We start from the raw sequence: 18465 nt of genomic DNA on the forward strand, positions 1-18465 counted from the left end.
TCCTCAGTTTTCTCCTATCACAGCCAATAACTAACTGTTTTAAAGTCACCATTGGCCTCATGGTGAAATTCATTAGCGGTTTCCTTCCTCTCCGGCAACTGAGTTAGGAAGGACCTGTATCTTTGTAGTGACTGGGTGTATTGACACACCATCCAAAGTGTAATTCATAACTTCACCATGCTCAAAGGGATTTACAATGTCTGCTTATTTTTTACCCATCTACCAACAGGTGCCCTCTTTGCCAGGCATTGGAAAACCTCCCTTCTCTTTGTGGTTGAATCTGTGTTTGAAATTCACTGCTCGACTGAGGGACCTTGTATGTGTAGGGTGTGTGGGGTACAGCGATTAGGTAGTCATTCAAAAATCATGTTAAAAACTATTATTGCACACAGAGTGAGTCCATGCAACTTATTATGTGACTTTTTAAGCAAATGTTTACTCCTGAACTTATTTAGGCTTGCCATAATAAAGGGGTTCAAGACATTTCAGCTTTCCATGTTTAATTCAGTTTGTAACATTTTCAAAAAACAGAATTCCTCTTTGATATTATGGGGTATTGTGTGTAGGCTAGTGACAAACAAATCTACATTTAATCATTGTTAAATTCAGGATGTAACACAACAAAATGTGGAAAAAGTCAAGGGGTGTGAATACTTTGAAGGCATTGTATGCTGTTTAACACACACACAAGGCCACATAAAATACAATGCAGGAACACAGAGACCAACCGTAAATAATAAAGCAAGAACAAGGCAATTTTAGACAGAACTTAGTTCTCCATTTTACATGTCAGGGGAGGGAGCGAGAGAGAGAAGAGAGAAAGAGAGAGAGAGAAAGAAATATGAGGGTGTGTGTGTGTGTGTGTGTGTGTGTGTGTGTGTGTGTGTGTGTGTGTGTGTGTGTGTGTGTGTGTGTGTGTGTGTGTGTGTGTGTGTGTGTGTGTGTGTGTGTGTGTGTGTGTGCGTGCGTGCGTGCGTGCGTGCGTGCGTGTGTGAGATTAGTAACTATTTACCTGACAAAGGTCATCGCCCCTGTTTCAGTGCTCCAGTCGAGTAGTTTGTGGGCAAAGTTCAGATTTGTGTTGGGATACGTCTCTGCTGCTGCAGTTACAAAACAAAGAATTACAAAAAGATCTTATATCACGGTCATGACAAGACAATTCTCTGCCGTTGACTTACATGGCACTGCAAACACTGGGCAACAGCTAACAAAAATACATTGAAATATCTCCTCTACTCAAAATTACAACTAACTAATTGCAGGATTAACGTAAAAAGTGAAGAGGCAATTAGAAGGGGAGAAAGTAAGGAACTGTTGGCCCTGCAGTAAAGACCAACATTGAAGTTGGAGTTTTTCTATTTCAAATCAAATCAAATTTTATTCGTCACATGCGCCGATAGGTGTAAAGTCCACACAATAGGTGTAGACCTTACAGTCCCTAACTGACAGTGCAGTTTCAAAAAATACAGATAAGAATAAGAGATAAAAGTAACAAGTAATTAAAGAGGAGCAAAAAACAACAATATAAACAGAGGGGTACCGGTACAGAGTCAATGTGCAGGGGCACCGGTTAGTTGAGGTAGTATATACACGTAGGTAGAGTTAATTAAAGTGACTATGCATAGATGACAACAGAGATTGGCAGTGGTGTGGAGAGGGGAGGGGGGGGGCAATGTGAATAGTCTGGGTAGCAATTTGACTAGATGTTCGTGAGTCTTATCGTGTGGTAGCAGAGAGAACAGTCGATGACTAGGGTGGCTGGAGTCTTCGACAATTTTCAGGGCCTTTCTCTGACACCGCCTGCTATAGAGGTCCTGGATGGCAGGAAGCTTGGCCCCAGTGATGTACTGGGCCGTACGCACTACCCCCTGTAGTGCCTTGCGGTCGGAGGCCGAGCAGTTGCCATACCAGGCAGTGATGCAACCAGTCAGGATGCTCTCGATGGTGTAGCTGTAGAACCTTTTGAGGATCTGAGGACCCATGCCAAATCTTTTCAGGCTCTTGAGGGGGGAATAGGTTTTGTCGTGCCCGCTTCATGACTGTCATGGTGTGCTTGGACCATGTTAGTCTGTTGGTGATGTGGACACAAAGGAACTTGAAGCTCTCAACCTACTCCACTGTAGCCCCGTCGAAGAGAATGGGGGCGTGCTCTGCACTCTTTTTCCTGTAGTCCACAATCAACACCTTTGTCTTGATCACGATGAGGGAAAGGTTGTTGTCCTGGCACCACACGGCCAGGTCTCTGACCTCCACCCTATAGGCTGTCTCATTGTTGTCGGTGATCTGGCCTACCACTGTTGTGTCATCTGCAAATTTAATGATGGTGTTGGAGAGTCGTGCATGGCCATGCAGTCATGAGTGAACAGGAAGTACAGGAGGGGGCTGAGCACACACCCCTTAGGGGTCGCTGTGTTGAGGATCAGCGTGGCGGATGTGTTGTTACCTATCCTTACCACCTGGGGGCGGCCCGTCAGGAAGTACAGGATCCAGTTGCAGAGGGAGGTGTTTAGTCCCAGGGTCCTTAGCTTAAAACTCTCTCGGTAGGTAATGTGGTCTGCAGCTTATCATGAGAAACTCTACCTCAGGCGAGCAATGGCTCGAGACTTCCTTAGATATCGTGCACCAGCTGTTGTTAACAAAAATACATAGACCGCCGCCCCATGTCTTACCAGACGCCGCTGTTCTATCCTGCCGGTACAGTGTATAACCAGCCAGCTGTATGTTGATATTGTCGTCGTTCAGCCACGACTCCGTGAAGCATAAGATGTTACAGTTTTTAATGTCCCGTTGGTAGTTTAATCTTCCCAATAACTCGTCCATTTTATTGTCCAAAGATTGCATGTTTGCGAGCATAATTGAGGGAAGTGGGGGTTTATTCGATCGCCTCCTACTCCTCAGAAGGCAGCCCGCCCTCCGGCCTCTCTTTCTCCACCTCCTCTTCACGCAGATCACTGGGGTCGGGGCCTATTCCCCAGGGAGCCGTATATCCTCCGCCTCGGGCTCGTCAGAGTCGTGAAAGAAGAAAAAGGATTCTGCTAGTCCGTGGTGAGTAATCGCAGTCCTGATGTCTAGTAGTTATTTTCGGTCATAAGAGATGGTAGTGGCAACATTATGTACAAAAATAGTAAAAAAAAGAGGTTACAAACAACGCAGATAAACAAACAAAAAAAACACAATCGGTTGGGGGCACGTAAAATGTCTGCCTTCTGCTCCGGCACCATTTTAACTATTTAAATGAATATACAAAATTATACAAAGTTCTTGCAACCAATAGGGGATACAACCATCCCTGCTCTGCAGATTTTGCTGCGAAGAGACAGAATCATTAGATCATTTGTTTTGGTACTGTACATATGTAGCTTGTTTTTGGTCTCAGGTTCAGGAATGGCTGAAAAATTGGAACATTTACCTGGAGCTAAATCTGCAAATAGCACTGCTGGGTGATTTAAAAAGTCATAGTCAATTGATCAATAATATAATAATACTCTTAGCAAAAATGTGTATTTTTAATTTACAATCTATAGAAATTATGAGAATAGAAAGGCTTAAAACGTTTGTGAACCATCACAGCACAAAAAAAAAAATATATATATATAGATATAGAAAACTGGATGTTCTTCAGAGATAGATGGGAAGGGTTGAGGGTAGCTGAAGGATGGGACTAAAAACAAACAAAAGATAACCATTGTAAAAAATATACTGTGTCCGTAAAATGTATATAGTATGTATAAGCTAGAAGTAGAAGCCTAAGTGTTGTTGTCCATTAGTTTACTCCAATTAGGGGGGTGGGGGGGGGGGGGGGGGGTTAGGGGAACATAATTTAGGAAAATGTATTTAAAAGAATGGGGGATTGGAAATGATGAAGACAATCACATTGATGGAAGCTACAATCTATCTGCAATATTAAAGCTGATCTACCCCCCTCCCCCAATTTAAAAAATATATACAATAATAAAGAAGTATACAAAAACATTACAAAACCAACACCTTACAAAACCATTGCTACAGGCTTGTACATATATTGATGACTGTCAGTAAACACAGTCGACTGCTGTTATGTGACTTTCACATGTTAACCTTTTGTTCGGGGGAGCAAGGATCGACTACATAAGCCTGTTATACGACATTCACTAGTCTACTAAAACAATGAGTATAGAGCTTCGTGTGTGCGCATGTCAACAACATTTTAGTAGACATGGTGACAGAAAGCCCTTTGATCTTCAGAGTTTATTCAATATGCCTGAAACTGTCCTACCGTTGATAACAGACTATTGGAAAGCTCATTACAGGAAACCCCATGTGTCTCATTGGAGTCAGAAGAACCATGCTCTCTCTAACCCATTATCTCTACCCCAAGGCTGTGGAGCTTCATTAAATAAATGGCAAACATATTTTTTGGACAAAAAAAAGGCCCTTGAAAAGCTCTAACACCAGCTAGCAAATTAATTAGCTAACTAACGTTAGCCTGACTAGCTGGAAATTCTGAAGAAGGAAAATGTTTTATTTCTATAATTTCCAAAACCAAACAAAAACATATTTACGAGACGTGTTTGTGCCGTTATGTGCATTAGTAGCACAATTTCTAACTTATTTGCATTCGTTTTTACTTATACTTGCATGTTGACTTCTCCATTAATGTTGTTTTTAAGTTTTCGCAGACTTTTCTTAGCGGATGTACAATCGTTGCGAATTGAATTATGCAGAGTTTCAGGCCCCGGAGTGAACATAATTGTACACTCACAAAGCCGACTAAAAACGAAGGCTGAGGGGCTTACGTTGCAAACTTCCCTTGCTTGGCTAATCATTTGGACCGCCCTCCGAGATGGCGACGGGGATTCCCCCAAGGGCATAAGGCGAGGGTAAGTGGACGAGGGTGTGTCTTTTAAGTGTTTGGACCGCAGCCCAAGTCTAAAGAGAACCATGAACATATATAAGACCCAGGGTAAATCTTCTGTATTATAATTCAGGGTTGCTTGAAAGAATGTCAGTGGTTAAGCTACAGTACCTTCAGAAAGTATTCACACCGTTTCACTTATTCCACATTTTGTTGTGTTACAGCCTGAATTCAAAATATCTCACCCATCTACACACAATACCCCATAACGACAAGTTGAAAACATGTTTAAAAAAAAAATCAAATACAGAAATATCTAATTTACATAAGTATTCACACCCCTGAGTCAATACATCACATTTGGCAGTGATTACAGCTGTGCAAGTCTCTAAGAGCTTTGCACATTTAGATTGTACAATATAAGCTAGGCCACTCAGGGACATTCAATGTTGTCTTGGTAAGCAACTCCAGTGTATATTTGGCCTTGTGTTTTAGGTCATTGCCCTGCTCAAAGGTGAATTTGTCTCCCAGTGTCTGTTGGATAGCAGACTGAACCAGGATTTGCTTTGGGATTTTGCCTGTGCTTAGCTCTATTCCATGTCTTTTTATCCTAAAAAACTCCCTATTCCTTACCGATGACAAGCATACCCATAACATGATGCAGCCACCACCATGGTTGAAAATATGAAGAGTGGTACTCAGTGATGTGTTGCATTTGCCCCAAACATAACACTTTGTATTCAGGACAAAGTTAATTTCTTTGCCACATTTTCTGCAGTTTTACTTTAGTGCCTTATTGCAAACAGGGTGCATGTTTTGTAATATTTTTTATTCTGTACAGGCTTCCTTCTTTTCTCGCCCTTGATCCATCCTCAGTTTTCTCCTATCACAGCCATTAAACTCAAACTGTTTTAAAGTCACCATTGGCCTCATGGTGAAATTCCTTAGCAGTTTCCTTCCTCTCCAGCAACTGAGTTAGGAAGGACGCCTATATCTTTGTAGTGACTGAGTGTATTGATACACCATCCCAAGGATAATTAATAACTTCACCATGCTCAAAGGGATATTCAATGTCTGCTTTTTAAAAAATCTTTCAGTAGGTGCCCTTCTTTGTGAGGCATTGAAAAACCTCCCTGGTCTTTGTGGTTGAATCTGTGTTTGAAATTCACTGCTCGACTGAGGGACCTTACAGATAATTGTATGTGTTGGGTACAAAGATGAGGTACTCATTCAAAAATCATGTTAAACACCACACAACTTACTATGTGACTTGTTAAGCATATTTTTACTCCTGAACATATTAAGGCTTGCCAAAAAAGGGGTTGAATACTTATTGATTCAAGACATTTAAGCTTTTCATGTTTAATTAATTTGTAACATTTTCTAAAAACATAATTCCAAATTGACATTATGGGGTATTGTGTGTAGGCTAGTGAAACAAAATCTCAACGTAATCCATGTTAAATTCCGGCTGTACCACAACAAAATGTGGAAAAAGTCAAGGGGTAAAAAATACATTCTGAAGGCACTGTTAGTGGAAAGACACCATATCTCTATTTAACCTAAAACTTTACAAAGAGTTTTTAGACAGTACTTTTTACAAGTACATAAGATGAGATCAACTTTTCTTCATCTCAATCATCTATCTTAGAAATGGCAGATGGACATACAGGTAGATAATACAAGGTGAGCCTATTTCCCATTCAAGATGAGTGGATAAGGATACAGCTTTTCAATAAGCACATGCAATATTGAGGTTCTGACATGCTCTCCAGGACTCATGGGAAATAAAGAATTTCATTCTCCTACCTGACAACAGTTCTTTGTTGAGGTTGGCTCTGTCGACAGACAGGATGTACTGAAATGAGAACAGGATGTTACTGTAACTCTAAACTAGGCCTACACAGAATAATGTGACACTTTTACACTGACACTACCACTTTTAATACAAAAAGAGTGCATACTTCAGTCAACAAGACATTTCAAATACATTTGGAAGCGATGAGTCTAAAAACAGTCAGTGACGGAAATGTGAGCAGGATCTGGGAGTTTGACTATTGTCTAGTAAGAAGAACTGAGATCATAGCATGAGTAAGCCTTTGATTAAAATCACCTTTTGAAGTGTTGCGTGCATGGGATAAATTATTTAGTGGAACGGAAGTGCCCTTTTTTATCTTGTCCTTACTACTTGAACAACTGGGCAGGTTAAAATCCCTCTCTTTCCTCCTGGAAGGAAGAAATACTTATATAATTAGCTACCATATTTCCCCCCCTCTCCCCTCCTCCATCCACCACCATTCTCTACCTAGCTGACCTCCCATTATTATTTTCCATTCCTTTGTTCTATGTGTCATGTTTTGTCATTGATTATCATGTCTTGTCCCTGTGCTTCCCTTCTATTCGTTTCCCTCTGCTGGTCTTATTAGGTTCTTTCCCTCTTTCTATCCCTCTCTCTCCCCCTCCCTCTCTCCCTCTCTCGCTCTCTCTCTCTATCGTTCCGTTCCTGCTCCCAGCTGTTCCTCATTCTCCTAACTACCTCATTTACTCTTTCACACCTGTCCCCTATTTTGCCCTCTGATTAGAGTCCCTATTTCGCCCTCTGTTTTCCGCTTCTGTCCTTGTCGGATCCTTGTTTGATGTTTGCTGTTCTGTGTCCTTGTTCCGCCCTGTCGTGTTTTTGCCTTCTTCAGATGCTGCGTGTGAGCAGGTGTCTATGTCAGCTACGGCCTGTGCCTTCCCGAAGCGACCTGCAGTCTGTGGTCGCGTCTCCAGTCGTTCCTCTCTACTGACGAGAGGATTTCAGTTTTCCTGTTTTGGATTTACCTAAGATAATATCCAGGAGTATCGTTTTTTGTTTAAGACTGGAATAAAGACTCTGTTTCTATTAAGTCGCTTTTGGGTCCTCATTCACCAGCATAACAGAAGGATCCGACCAAGAATGGACCCAGCGACTACGGATTCTCGCAACACTGCCGTCGAGTTCCAGGGAGCAATGCTCGGCAGACACGAGCAGGAATTGTCTGCTGCTCGTTATGCCGTTGAGACCCTGGCCGCTCAGGTCTCCGACCTCTCAGGACAGTTTCAGAGTCTTCGTCTCGTGCCACCAGCTACTTCCTGGTCTTCCGAGTCTCCGGAACCTAGGGTTAATAACCCACCATGTTACTCTGGGCAGCCCACTGAGTGTCGCTCCTTTCTCACCCAGTGTGATATTGTGTTCTCTCTCCAGCCCAACACATACTCAAGAGAGAGAGCTCGGATCGCTTACGTCATATCACTCCTTACTGGTCGGGCTCGGGAGTGGGGCACAGCTATCTGGGAGGCAAGGGCTGAGTGTTCTAACGATTATCAGAACTTTAAAGAGGAGATGATACGGGTTTTTGATCGTTCAGTTTTTGGGAAGGAGGCTTCCAGGGCCCTGGCTTCCCTATGTCAAGGTGATCGATCCATAACGGATTACTCTATAGAGTTTCGCACTCTTGCTGCCTCCAGTGACTGGAACGAGCCGGCGTTGCTCGCTCGTTTTCTGGAGGGACTCCACGCTGAGGTTAAGGATGAGATTCTTTCCCGGGAGGTTCCTTCCAGCGTGGACTCTTTGATTGCACTCGCCATCCGCATAGAACGACGGGTAGATCTTCGTCACCGAGCTCGTGGAAGAGAGCTCGCGTTAACGGTGTTCCCCCTCTCCGCATCTCAACCATCTCCTCCCACCGGCTCAGAGACTGAGCCCATGCAGCTGGGAGGTATTCGCATCTCGACTAAGGAGAGGGAACGGAGAATCACCAACCGCCTTTGCCTCTATTGCGGTTCTGCTGGACATTTTGTCATGTCATGTCCAGTAAAAGCCAGAGCTCATCAGTAAGCGGAGGGCTACTGGTGAGCGCTACTACTCAGGTCTCTCCATCAAGATCCTGTACTACCTTGTCGGTCCATCTACGCTGGACCGGTTCGGCTGCTTCCTGCAGTGCCTTGATAGACTCTGGGGCTGAGGGTTGTTTTATGGACGAAGCATGGGCTCGGAAACATGACATTCCTCTCAGACAGTTAGGGAAGCCCACGCCCATGTTCGCCTTAGATGGTAGTCTTCTCCCCAGTATCAGATGTGAGACACTACCTTTAACCCTCACAGTATCTGGTAACCACAGTGAGACCATTTCCTTTTTGATTTTTCGTTCACCTTTTACACCTGTTGTTTTGGGTCATCCCTGGCTAGTATGTCATAATCCTTCTATTAATTGGTCTAGTAATTCTATCCTATCCTGGAGCGTTTCTTGTCATGTGAAGTGTTTAATGTCTGCTATCCCTCCTGTTTCTTCTGTCCCCTCTTCTCAGGAGGAACCTGGTGATTTGACAGGAGTGCCGGAGGAATATCATGATCTGCGCACGGTCTTCAGTCGGTCCAGAGCCAACTCTCTTCCTCCTCACCGGTCGTATGATTGTTGTATTGATCTCCTTCCGGGGACCACTCCCCCTCGGGGTAGACTATACTCTCTGTCGGCTCCCGAACGTAAGGCTCTCGAGGATTATCTGTCTGTTTCTCTCGACGCCGGTACCGTGGTGCCTTCCTCTCCCGCCGGAGCGGGGTTTTTTTTTGTTAAGAAGAAGGACGGTACTCTGCGCCCCTGCGTGGATTATCGAGGGCTGAATGACATAACGGTTAAGAATCGTTATCCGCTTCCCCTTATGTCGTCAGCCTTCGAGATTCTGCAGGGAGGCAGGTTCTTTACTAAGTTGGACCTTCGTAACGCTTACCATCTCGTGCGCATCAGAGAGGGGGACGAGTGGAAAACGGCGTTTAACACTCCGTTAGGGCATTTTGAATACCGGGTTCTGCCGTTCGGTCTCGCTAATGCTCCAGCTGTCTTTCAGGCATTAGTTAATGATGTACTGAGAGACATGCTGAACATCTTTGTTTTCGTTTACCTTGACGATATCCTGATTTTTTCACCGTCACTCGAGATTCATGTTCAGCACGTTCGACGTGTACTCCAGCGCCTTTTAGAGAATTGTCTCTACGTGAAGGCTGAGAAGTGCGCCTTTCATGTCTCCTCTGTCACATTTCTCGGTTCTGTTATTTCCGCTGAAGGCATTCAGATGGATCCCGCTAAGGTCCAGGCTGTCAGCGATTGGCCCGTTCCTAAGTCACGTGTCGAGTTGCAGCGCTTTCTCGGTTTCGCTAATTTCTATCGGCGTTTCATTCGTAATTTCGGTCAAGTGGCTGCCCCTCTCACAGCTCTGACTTCTGTCAAGACGTGCTTTAAGTGGTCCGGTTCCGCCCAGGGAGCTTTTGATCTCCTCAAGAAGCGTTTTACATCCGCTCCTATCCTTGTTACTCCTGACGTCACTAAACAATTCATTGTCGAGGTTGACGCTTCAGAGGTGGGCGTGGGAGCCATTCTGTCCCAGCGCTTCCATTCTGACGATAAGGTCCATCCTTGCGCTTATTTTTCTCATCGCCTGTCGCCATCGGAACGCAACTATGATGTGGGTAACCGCGAACTGCTCGCCATCCGCTTAGCCATAGGCGAATGGCGACAGTGGTTGGAGGGGGCGACCGTCCCTTTTGTCGTTTGGACTGACCATAAGAACCTTGAGTACATCCGTTCTGCCAAACGACTTAATGCACGTCAAGCTCGTTGGGCGTTGTTTTTCGCTCGTTTCGAGTTCGTGATTTCTTATCGCCCGGGAAATAAGAACACCAAGCCTGATGCCTTATCCCGTCTCTTTAGTTCTTCTGTGGCTTCTACCGACCCCGAGGGGATTCTCCCTGAAGGGCGTGTTGTCGGGTTGACTGTCTGGGGAATTGAGAGACAGGTAAAGCAAGCACTCACTCACACTGCGTCGCCGCGCGCTTGTCCTAGTAACCTTCTGTTCGTTCCTGTCTCTACTCGTCTGGCTGTTCTTCAGTGGGCTCACTCTGCCAAGTTAGCTGGCCACCCCGGCGTTCGGGGTACGCTTGCTTCTATTCGCCAGCGGTTTTGGTGGCCTACTCAGGAGCGTGACACGCGCCGTTTCGTGGCTGCTTGTTCGGACTGCGCGCAGACTAAGTCAGGTAACTCTCCTCCTGCCGGTCGTCTCAGACCGCTTCCCATTCCTTCTCGACCATGGTCTCACATCGCCTTAGACTTTATTACCGGTCTGCCTTCGTCTGCGGGGAAGACTGTGATTCTTACGGTTGTCGATAGGTTCTCTAAGGCGGCACATTTCATTCCCCTCGCTAAGCTTCCTTCCGCTAAGGAGACGGCACAAATCATCATTGAGAATGTGTTCAGAATTCATGGCCTCCCGTTAGACGCCGTTTCAGACAGAGGCCCGCAATTCACGTCACAGTTTTGGAGGGAGTTCTGTCGTTTGATTGGTGCTTCCGTCAGTCTCTCTTCCGGGTTTCATCCCCAGTCTAACGGTCAAGCAGAAAGGGCCAATCAGTCGATTGGTCGCATATTACGCAGCCTTTCTTTTCGAAACCCTGCGTCTTGGGCAGAACAGCTCCCCTGGGCAGAATACGCTCACAACTCGCTTCCTTCGTCTGCTACCGGGCTATCTCCGTTTCAGAGTAGTCTTGGGTACCAGCCTCCTCTGTTCTCGTCCCAGCTCGCCGAGTCCAGCGTTCCCTCCGCTCAGGCTTTTGTCCAACGTTGTGAGCGCACCTGGAGGAGGGTCAGGTCTGCACTTTGCCGTTACAGGGCGCAGACTGTGAGAGCCGCCAATAAACGTAGGATTAAGAGTCCTAGGTATTGTCGCGGTCAGAGAGTGTGGCTTTCCACTCGTAACCTTCCCCTTACGACAGCTTCTCGCAAGTTGACTCCGCGGTTCATTGGTCCGTTCCGTGTCTCTCAGGTCGTCAATCCTGTCGCTGTGCGACTGCTTCTTCCGCGACATCTTCGTCGCGTCCACCCTGTCTTCCATGTCTCCTGTGTCAAGCCTTTTCTTCGCGCCCCCGTTCGTCTTCCCTTCCCCCCCCCCGTCCTTGTCGAGGGCGCACCTATTTACAAGGTACGGAAGATCATGGACATGCGTTCTCGGGGACGTGGTCACCAGTACTTAGTGGATTGGGAGGGTTACGGTCCTGAGGAGAGGAGTTGGGTTCCATCTCGGGACGTGCTGGACCGTTCGTTGATTGATGATTTCCTCCGTTGCCGCCAGGGTTCCTCCTCGAGTGCGCCAGGAGGCGCTCGGTGAGTGGGGGGGTACTGTCATGTTTTGTCATTGATTATCATGTCTTGTCCCTGTGCTTCCCTTCTATTCGTTTCCCTCTGCTGGTCTTATTAGGTTCTTTCCCTCTTTCTATCCCTCTCTCTCCCCCTCCCTCTCTCCCTCTCTCGCTCTCTCTCTCTATCGTTCCGTTCCTGCTCCCAGCTGTTCCTCATTCTCCTAACTACCTCATTTACTCTTTCACACCTGTCCCCTATTTTGCCCTCTGATTAGAGTCCCTATTTCGCCCTCTGTTTTCCGCTTCTGTCCTTGTCGGATCCTTGTTTGATGTTTGCTGTTCTGTGTCCTTGTTCCGCCCTGTCGTGTTTTTGCCTTCTTCAGATGCTGCGTGTGAGCAGGTGTCTATGTCAGCTACGGCCTGTGCCTTCCCGAAGCGACCTGCAGTCTGTGGTCGCGTCTCCAGTCGTTCCTCTCTACTGACGAGAGGATTTCAGTTTTCCTGTTTTGGATTTACCTAAGATAATATCCAGGAGTATCGTTTTTTGTTTAAGACTGGAATAAAGACTCTGTTTCTATTAAGTCGCTTTTGGGTCCTCATTCACCAGCATAACACTATGTCTGACTGTGCCTTTTCTCTTTTGTTTCTCACTTCTCTCATCTACATTGCTCCCGACATCCTGTCCTCCCACTTCTAATGATAGAGGGATTACCGATCGTAGTTTTTCCTCTTTCAAGACAGAACAAGACAGAGGATAAACCCTATACAACATCAGACACATCACAGCTATGTGTACACAGTAGGGATTTCCTCCCTCCATCATCACATTGCAGTGTACCTGTCCTGAGCTGAGCATAACCTTTATACTATGGGGGCGGAATTACAGCTCATGTCATCTATCGTGGACACAGAACTAAACATGTGTGTTGGGACAACAATGGACCAGACCTGGGGTCAAATACCATCATTTTAAATACTTTAGCTGTGCTTAATTAAGCTTGCTTGTTGAAATTACTATTAGTACTAACGCCGCCCACCTGGCACTCCAGGCAGGCTGAAGCAAACGCTCAAAGTATTTTAAAGAGTACATAGTATTTGAACCCATGTCTGTACTGGTCACGGTGGGCTTCTGAGGTCAAGGGGGGTGCCGTGTACCTTGGGGGGGGGGGGGGGGGGACATTATGGGGTTTATGGAATTGGTTTAAGAAGGTTATACCAAGGATAATTTAGCTGTTTGATTTTTAATTTTGAAGTATAAAATATATATAAAACAATTATTTGATGAAACCTTATTTTTGTCCTTATTGCTATTAGCCCCTACAAACACATTGAATAACAGATTCACTACATGGAACAACAGGTAGTCCCCCCCAAAAAATGTAAAGGAAGTTTGTTCTGAAGTGTCTGTCCTATATCTGAGAGATATAAGAAAGATCAGGAAACATTTGTTATTTCTTTTTTAAATCTATTTAACCCTTTATTTTTGGCACTGAACAGTATCCATATATGCTTCCATTAATCTTTTCAACTGGTACCAGGGGACATTCAGACAAGGCTTCTGAGGCTTGTGGGCATCCTAGAGCAAAACAACCGACATGTACGTGTTTGTAAGAGCCTCGCCTTTCAACAGGGGGGTCACATCAGTGTGTAGCCCAAACTGTTCAGACGCTCGACCTTAGGCTAAACTATTTATGTGTACGTGACCAATAAAATTTGATTCCATTTATTTGTTGAACTGACTATGCACACCCTAAGAACCTAAGACAGGTGTTAATTTGAAATGTCAAGTATTCTGGGATTGAAATAAAGGCCTGCTTCATTTGAGGCATTCCCTTTTCTTCCTGTTGCAAACAAGCGTAATGATTTTCAGAGTCCTGTTGGGATGGAAGAGGTCCTGTTGATTCAGATAGTAAATCTGAGGCCAGTGACCCATGTTTGTGTCTCCATGCATTTTCTATGATGAAAGAGTGCTAAAGGGGCCTGTCTCTCTCTTGAACAACAACTTGTCTGGAATCTGTGCTGAGCGCTGTTATAATAACTGTTGATTATAGGTCATTCTTGAATTGGAGTGGGATTAGCGTCCATTGCCTTTTTTCCAAAATGCCATGCCACAATTCAATAATGCGTCTTATGCTACAGCGACAAAGTGATAACTAAGAAAGAGTGGGAGTGACAAATGTAGCCTCTAATCAAGTCTGCATTTAATCTACTGTAACTATACATCAGTAATACAAAATGCTGACAGACTGCTGCTTTACAAGATAATGGCCATCCTTTGTCTTGCTTGTCAAATGTATTAATAATCTATCTAATGGGATTTGCAGTGTGATGTGTGTAGGCATTGCAGCAGCAGAATTACCTGGCCTTTCTTGCCATAAGGAATGGGAGACTGTGTCCCGTTCAAAGAGTGGATCATTCTGGAATGCATGGGAATTCCTTTGGAGACAATCTGGAGGAGAAATCAAACTGGTCAGATATTCTCATAAACATGGACCAAGGTCGCTTTTACAGCTGAGCCCTGAATTACAGAATTGACAGAAAATACACACATCAAAACATGAATACAAAATGCACATTATAGGTGTATCGACAACAATAACCCGGTGAAGACAAACCTAGCGAAAAAGGAATACAGCGCTAAGTTCTCCAACAACGATTGGCAAAATGTTTAAAACACATCTATCTGTTTGGCCATAGTTCAGGAGAGTGTATATTCTTTGCTCTAAATATGGGCTACCTCAGCTCATTCTGTCCCTCATCATGACTGGCCCTGAAGTTCTATTTAAAAAGTTGGCGAAGCAAACCTGACCCTGTCATGCTGAAAAGTAATTGAAGTGTAAAAGAACCTTCTGACACAGTGTCTACTGAGCCATACATAACACCCTTGGTGCGCTAAATGTGTGCCCACTAAAATAATATAATTTCTTACCTCAGTTGCCAGAATATAACATTTTAGAGAACTGTAAGTACAGGGGCCCAGCCCAGATGTACCCATGGGGCTTGGGTACAGGCACTTGAAATATTTCATCATTGTGGACACATCAAAATCAAATCAAAGAGCGGTTGCCTGGTTCTGTTTTCATCTCTTACATGGTCTTGAGACTAGGAATTCAAATCAAATCAAAGGCATTCATAAAGCCCTTTTAACATCAGCAGATGTCACAAAGTGCTTACACAGAAACCCAGCCTAAAACCCTAAACAGCAACCAATGCAGATGTAGAAGCACGGTGGCTAGGAAAAACTCCCTAGAAAGGCAGGAACCTAGGAAGAAACCTGGAGGAAGGTACCAGGCTGAAAGGTGGCCAGTCCTCTTCTGGCCGGATGGAGATTATAAGAGTAACTGGCTATTAAAGCCCGATCGTTCTTCAAGATGTTCAAACGTTCATAGATGACCAGCAGGGTCAAATAATAATCACAGTGGTTGTAGAGGGTGCAATAGGTCATCACCTCAGGAGTAAATGTCAGTTGTCTTTTCATAGGTGAGCATTCAGAGGTCAAGACAGCAGGTACGAGAGAGAGAGAGAGAGAGAGAGAGAGAGAGAGAGAGACAGAGACAGAGACAGAGACAGAGACAGAGACAGAGACAGAGACAGAGACAGAGACAGAGACAGAGACAGAGACAGAGAGAGAGAGAGAGAGAGAGAGAGAGAGAGAGAGAGAGAGAGAGGTCGAAAACAGCAGGTCCAGGACAAGGTAGCACATCTGGTGAACAGGTCAGGGTTCCATAGCCGCAGGCAGAACAGTTGAAACTGGAGCAAACAGCATGACAAGGTAGCATGACGGTGAACAGGTCAGGGTTCCATAGCCACAGGCAAAACATTTGATTTCCCACAGTGGTACCCAACGAAGGATAAACCAGGACAACATACCATGTCTTCCATTCCCACTTGCTTCAAAGCCTGGCGACCCCTATGAGACAGAGCTAGATTGATGCTTCTTCCCTTGACTATTTTGGCTTGGCGGATATCTGGTCAGGATCAGAGATAGACAGAAATGTCAAACATTCAGGAATTATGAGACTCAAATCTAACGTACACAAGCACCTTCTAATCACAGTTTATTCGCACGTGCACAGGATGTAAATGGTACAGTGAAATTCTTACTTGCAAGCTCTCCTCAAAAGTACAGTACACTTTATCAAAAATATTCACAAATAAGTCATAAAAAGTCATAAAAAGAGTGGTTTTGGAAATATATACATAATAAAAATATACAGTATAATCTATGAATTGTGCTAAAGTGAATAGTGAATAGTGACCTGGTTGAGCTGCTTGTCAATCCAAATGTAGTATATCTGCATCTGGTGAATGCTTTTGAAACCAGTGTCATATATCATATGCCAATGGTAATAACTTATTTTGAAACTAAAATGTATGTTTAGATTGCTGTGTGATAGCTACCAAGACAAAGCCATTGTGCTTTGTTAGGAATATTGTAATGACCACGCAGTGCACACTTCCCAAAATAAATGCAGACTGCTTTGTAGCTATTCAAAATCAGAGAAACCCCTTAATGTGGCATAATCAAGTGTTTACCTTCTCGAGATTCAAAGACCTCTACTTGAAAACCTCTTTTTGCAAAGTAGCAGGCATTCAAGGCGCCGACCTGAGAGAGAGAGTTGAATGAGTCTGTTAAAGGCTTGCATATTTTTGCATTAGTTTATGGTGGAGGCAGCATCAATTGTTATCGCTTGTGATAAAAATGGAAATGGATAAAAAATATACACGGTTACTGCAAAGCGATATCCGAGGAAGAGATCAATACAAGTGTCAATTACTGGTAGGCTTTACTCCTCTTTACAGGGTGTTTCTCTAAAGGCCTACGAGGAAACGTATAACCAATGATACTACTGGTTGTTTACAACCTCAATGCTGTTAGCTATGTTATTCAGTCATGCATTTTACACTATCTATTAGGAGTGAATCTGCAGTGTAGCAAATTGACAAAGCCAAAAGTTGTCCTTTAACCCCAAGAAATGAACGGTTCTGAATGAGTATCACAAAGTATAAATAAATATATTTTAGAAATAGATACATAGTTTGTTGTGCTAAGCTTTTCATGACAGCATATATCAGCAGACTGACAGTCCCTTTTCATTTACATTGACATTATCCACTTAAACATTTACTTCTTACCAAACCACCTCCCACCACAGCCACCACTTTCTTCTTGCTGATTGATTTGTTGTCATTGGTTGAATAATCCATTGTAGTTTATGTCGTTGTGCAGAGTCCGTTTTGTCTTTTAGTGTTCTGAAATTAATTTGTGCATTAGCCAATGAAATTCTGACGTTTTTTATCGGGGACGGCCAGGGTTTTGACAGAGGAGCGACCCCGGAACTCGTTGCGGCTTCTCTTTTCCTCACAATGCAAACAAAACAGAGAGATAGTTCAGAGTTGAGGAATTTCCCATAAACAGAGAAACAGCAAGATAACAAGAGCTGCCGGATTACATACATGTTACTAACGGCTGTGTGAATGATCTGATAGGGGATATTGTTGTCATATAAAATCACTTACATTTTTTTTAAAAATGACTGTGCTCCAGAATCGCTAATCAAAGTTGTGCAACAAAATAACAGGTCCATAACAATGCCTACGGACATTGGGGGAAATTACACATTTACTCTGAAATTCAACAGTTGGATGCTGGTTTGCTTGAAATTGCTCATACTGTACCGCCGGGATCGATCAAGATGGGTCTCTTGTTCCCTCGACTGGCCATGTAAGCATAAAGCATAAAGCACCCACCCACACATTTCAAGCAAACATAAGAACAATATTTTTTCCAGCTGTATGGGTTAAAGAAAATGTATTATTTTACTTAGGGATAAAAAAAAAAAGAAGATAAATTACAATAGGCCAGTGGTTTTCAAACCTCTCCTCGGGGACCCTTAGAGCAGGGATGGGCAACTCCAGTCCTCAGGGGCCTGAATGTTGGACAACAACCACCCGAGCCACTGCCTGTTCACACCACTACCATCCAGAAGGCGAGGTCAGTACAGGTTCATCAAAGCTGGGACCGAGAGACTGAAAAACAGCAATCATTAACCCAGAGAGGCTGCTGCCTACATTGAGACCCAATCACTGACCACTTTAATAAATGGATCACTAGTCACTTTAAACAATGCCACTTTAAATAATGCCACTTTAATAATGTTTACACATCTTACATTACCCCTTTCATATGTATTTACTGTATTTTATACCATCTATTGCCGCTCGGCCATCGCTCATCCATATATTTATATGTACATATTCTCATTCACCCCTTTAGATTTGTGTGTATTAGGTAGTTGTAAGGGAAATTGCTAGACTACTTGTTAGATATTACTGCACTGTCTGAACTAGAAGCACAAGCATTTCGCTACACTCGCATTAACATCTGCTAACCATGTGTATGTGACAAATATAATTTGATTTGAATGGTGTCACACTTTTTCCCCAGCCCCAGCTAACACACCTGATTCCAATAATAAACTAT

The 18465-nt window shown here is 44.1% G+C and overlaps 1 protein-coding gene across 2 annotated transcripts in view; it reads right to left on the minus strand.

Moving 5' to 3' along the window:
- Positions 1 to 17979, minus strand: part of kmo (kynurenine 3-monooxygenase) — a 28783-nt gene extending 10804 nt beyond the window's left edge. Inside the window, exons 1-7 of one of the 2 annotated variants that reach the window (XM_071379550.1) lie at positions 17838 to 17979; positions 17118 to 17234; positions 16518 to 16587; positions 15852 to 15949; positions 14341 to 14430; positions 6644 to 6692; positions 1013 to 1100 (exon numbers count right to left, since the gene is read on the minus strand). In XM_071379550.1, the coding sequence (XP_071235651.1) occupies positions 1013 to 1100; positions 6644 to 6692; positions 14341 to 14430; positions 15852 to 15949; positions 16518 to 16587; positions 17118 to 17189 (467 nt within the window). In that variant the 5' untranslated portion in view covers positions 17190 to 17234; positions 17838 to 17979. The remainder of the gene's footprint in view (positions 1 to 1012; positions 1101 to 6643; positions 6693 to 14340; positions 14431 to 15851; positions 15950 to 16517; positions 16588 to 17117; positions 17235 to 17837) is intronic. The other variant, XM_071379551.1, reaches the window with a different exon arrangement.
- Between the last annotated feature and the right edge of the window lie 486 nt (positions 17980 to 18465).

This window comes from Salvelinus alpinus, chromosome 32 (assembly GCF_045679555.1).
Source record: "Salvelinus alpinus chromosome 32, SLU_Salpinus.1, whole genome shotgun sequence".
Lineage (NCBI taxonomy): Eukaryota > Metazoa > Chordata > Actinopteri > Salmoniformes > Salmonidae > Salvelinus > Salvelinus alpinus.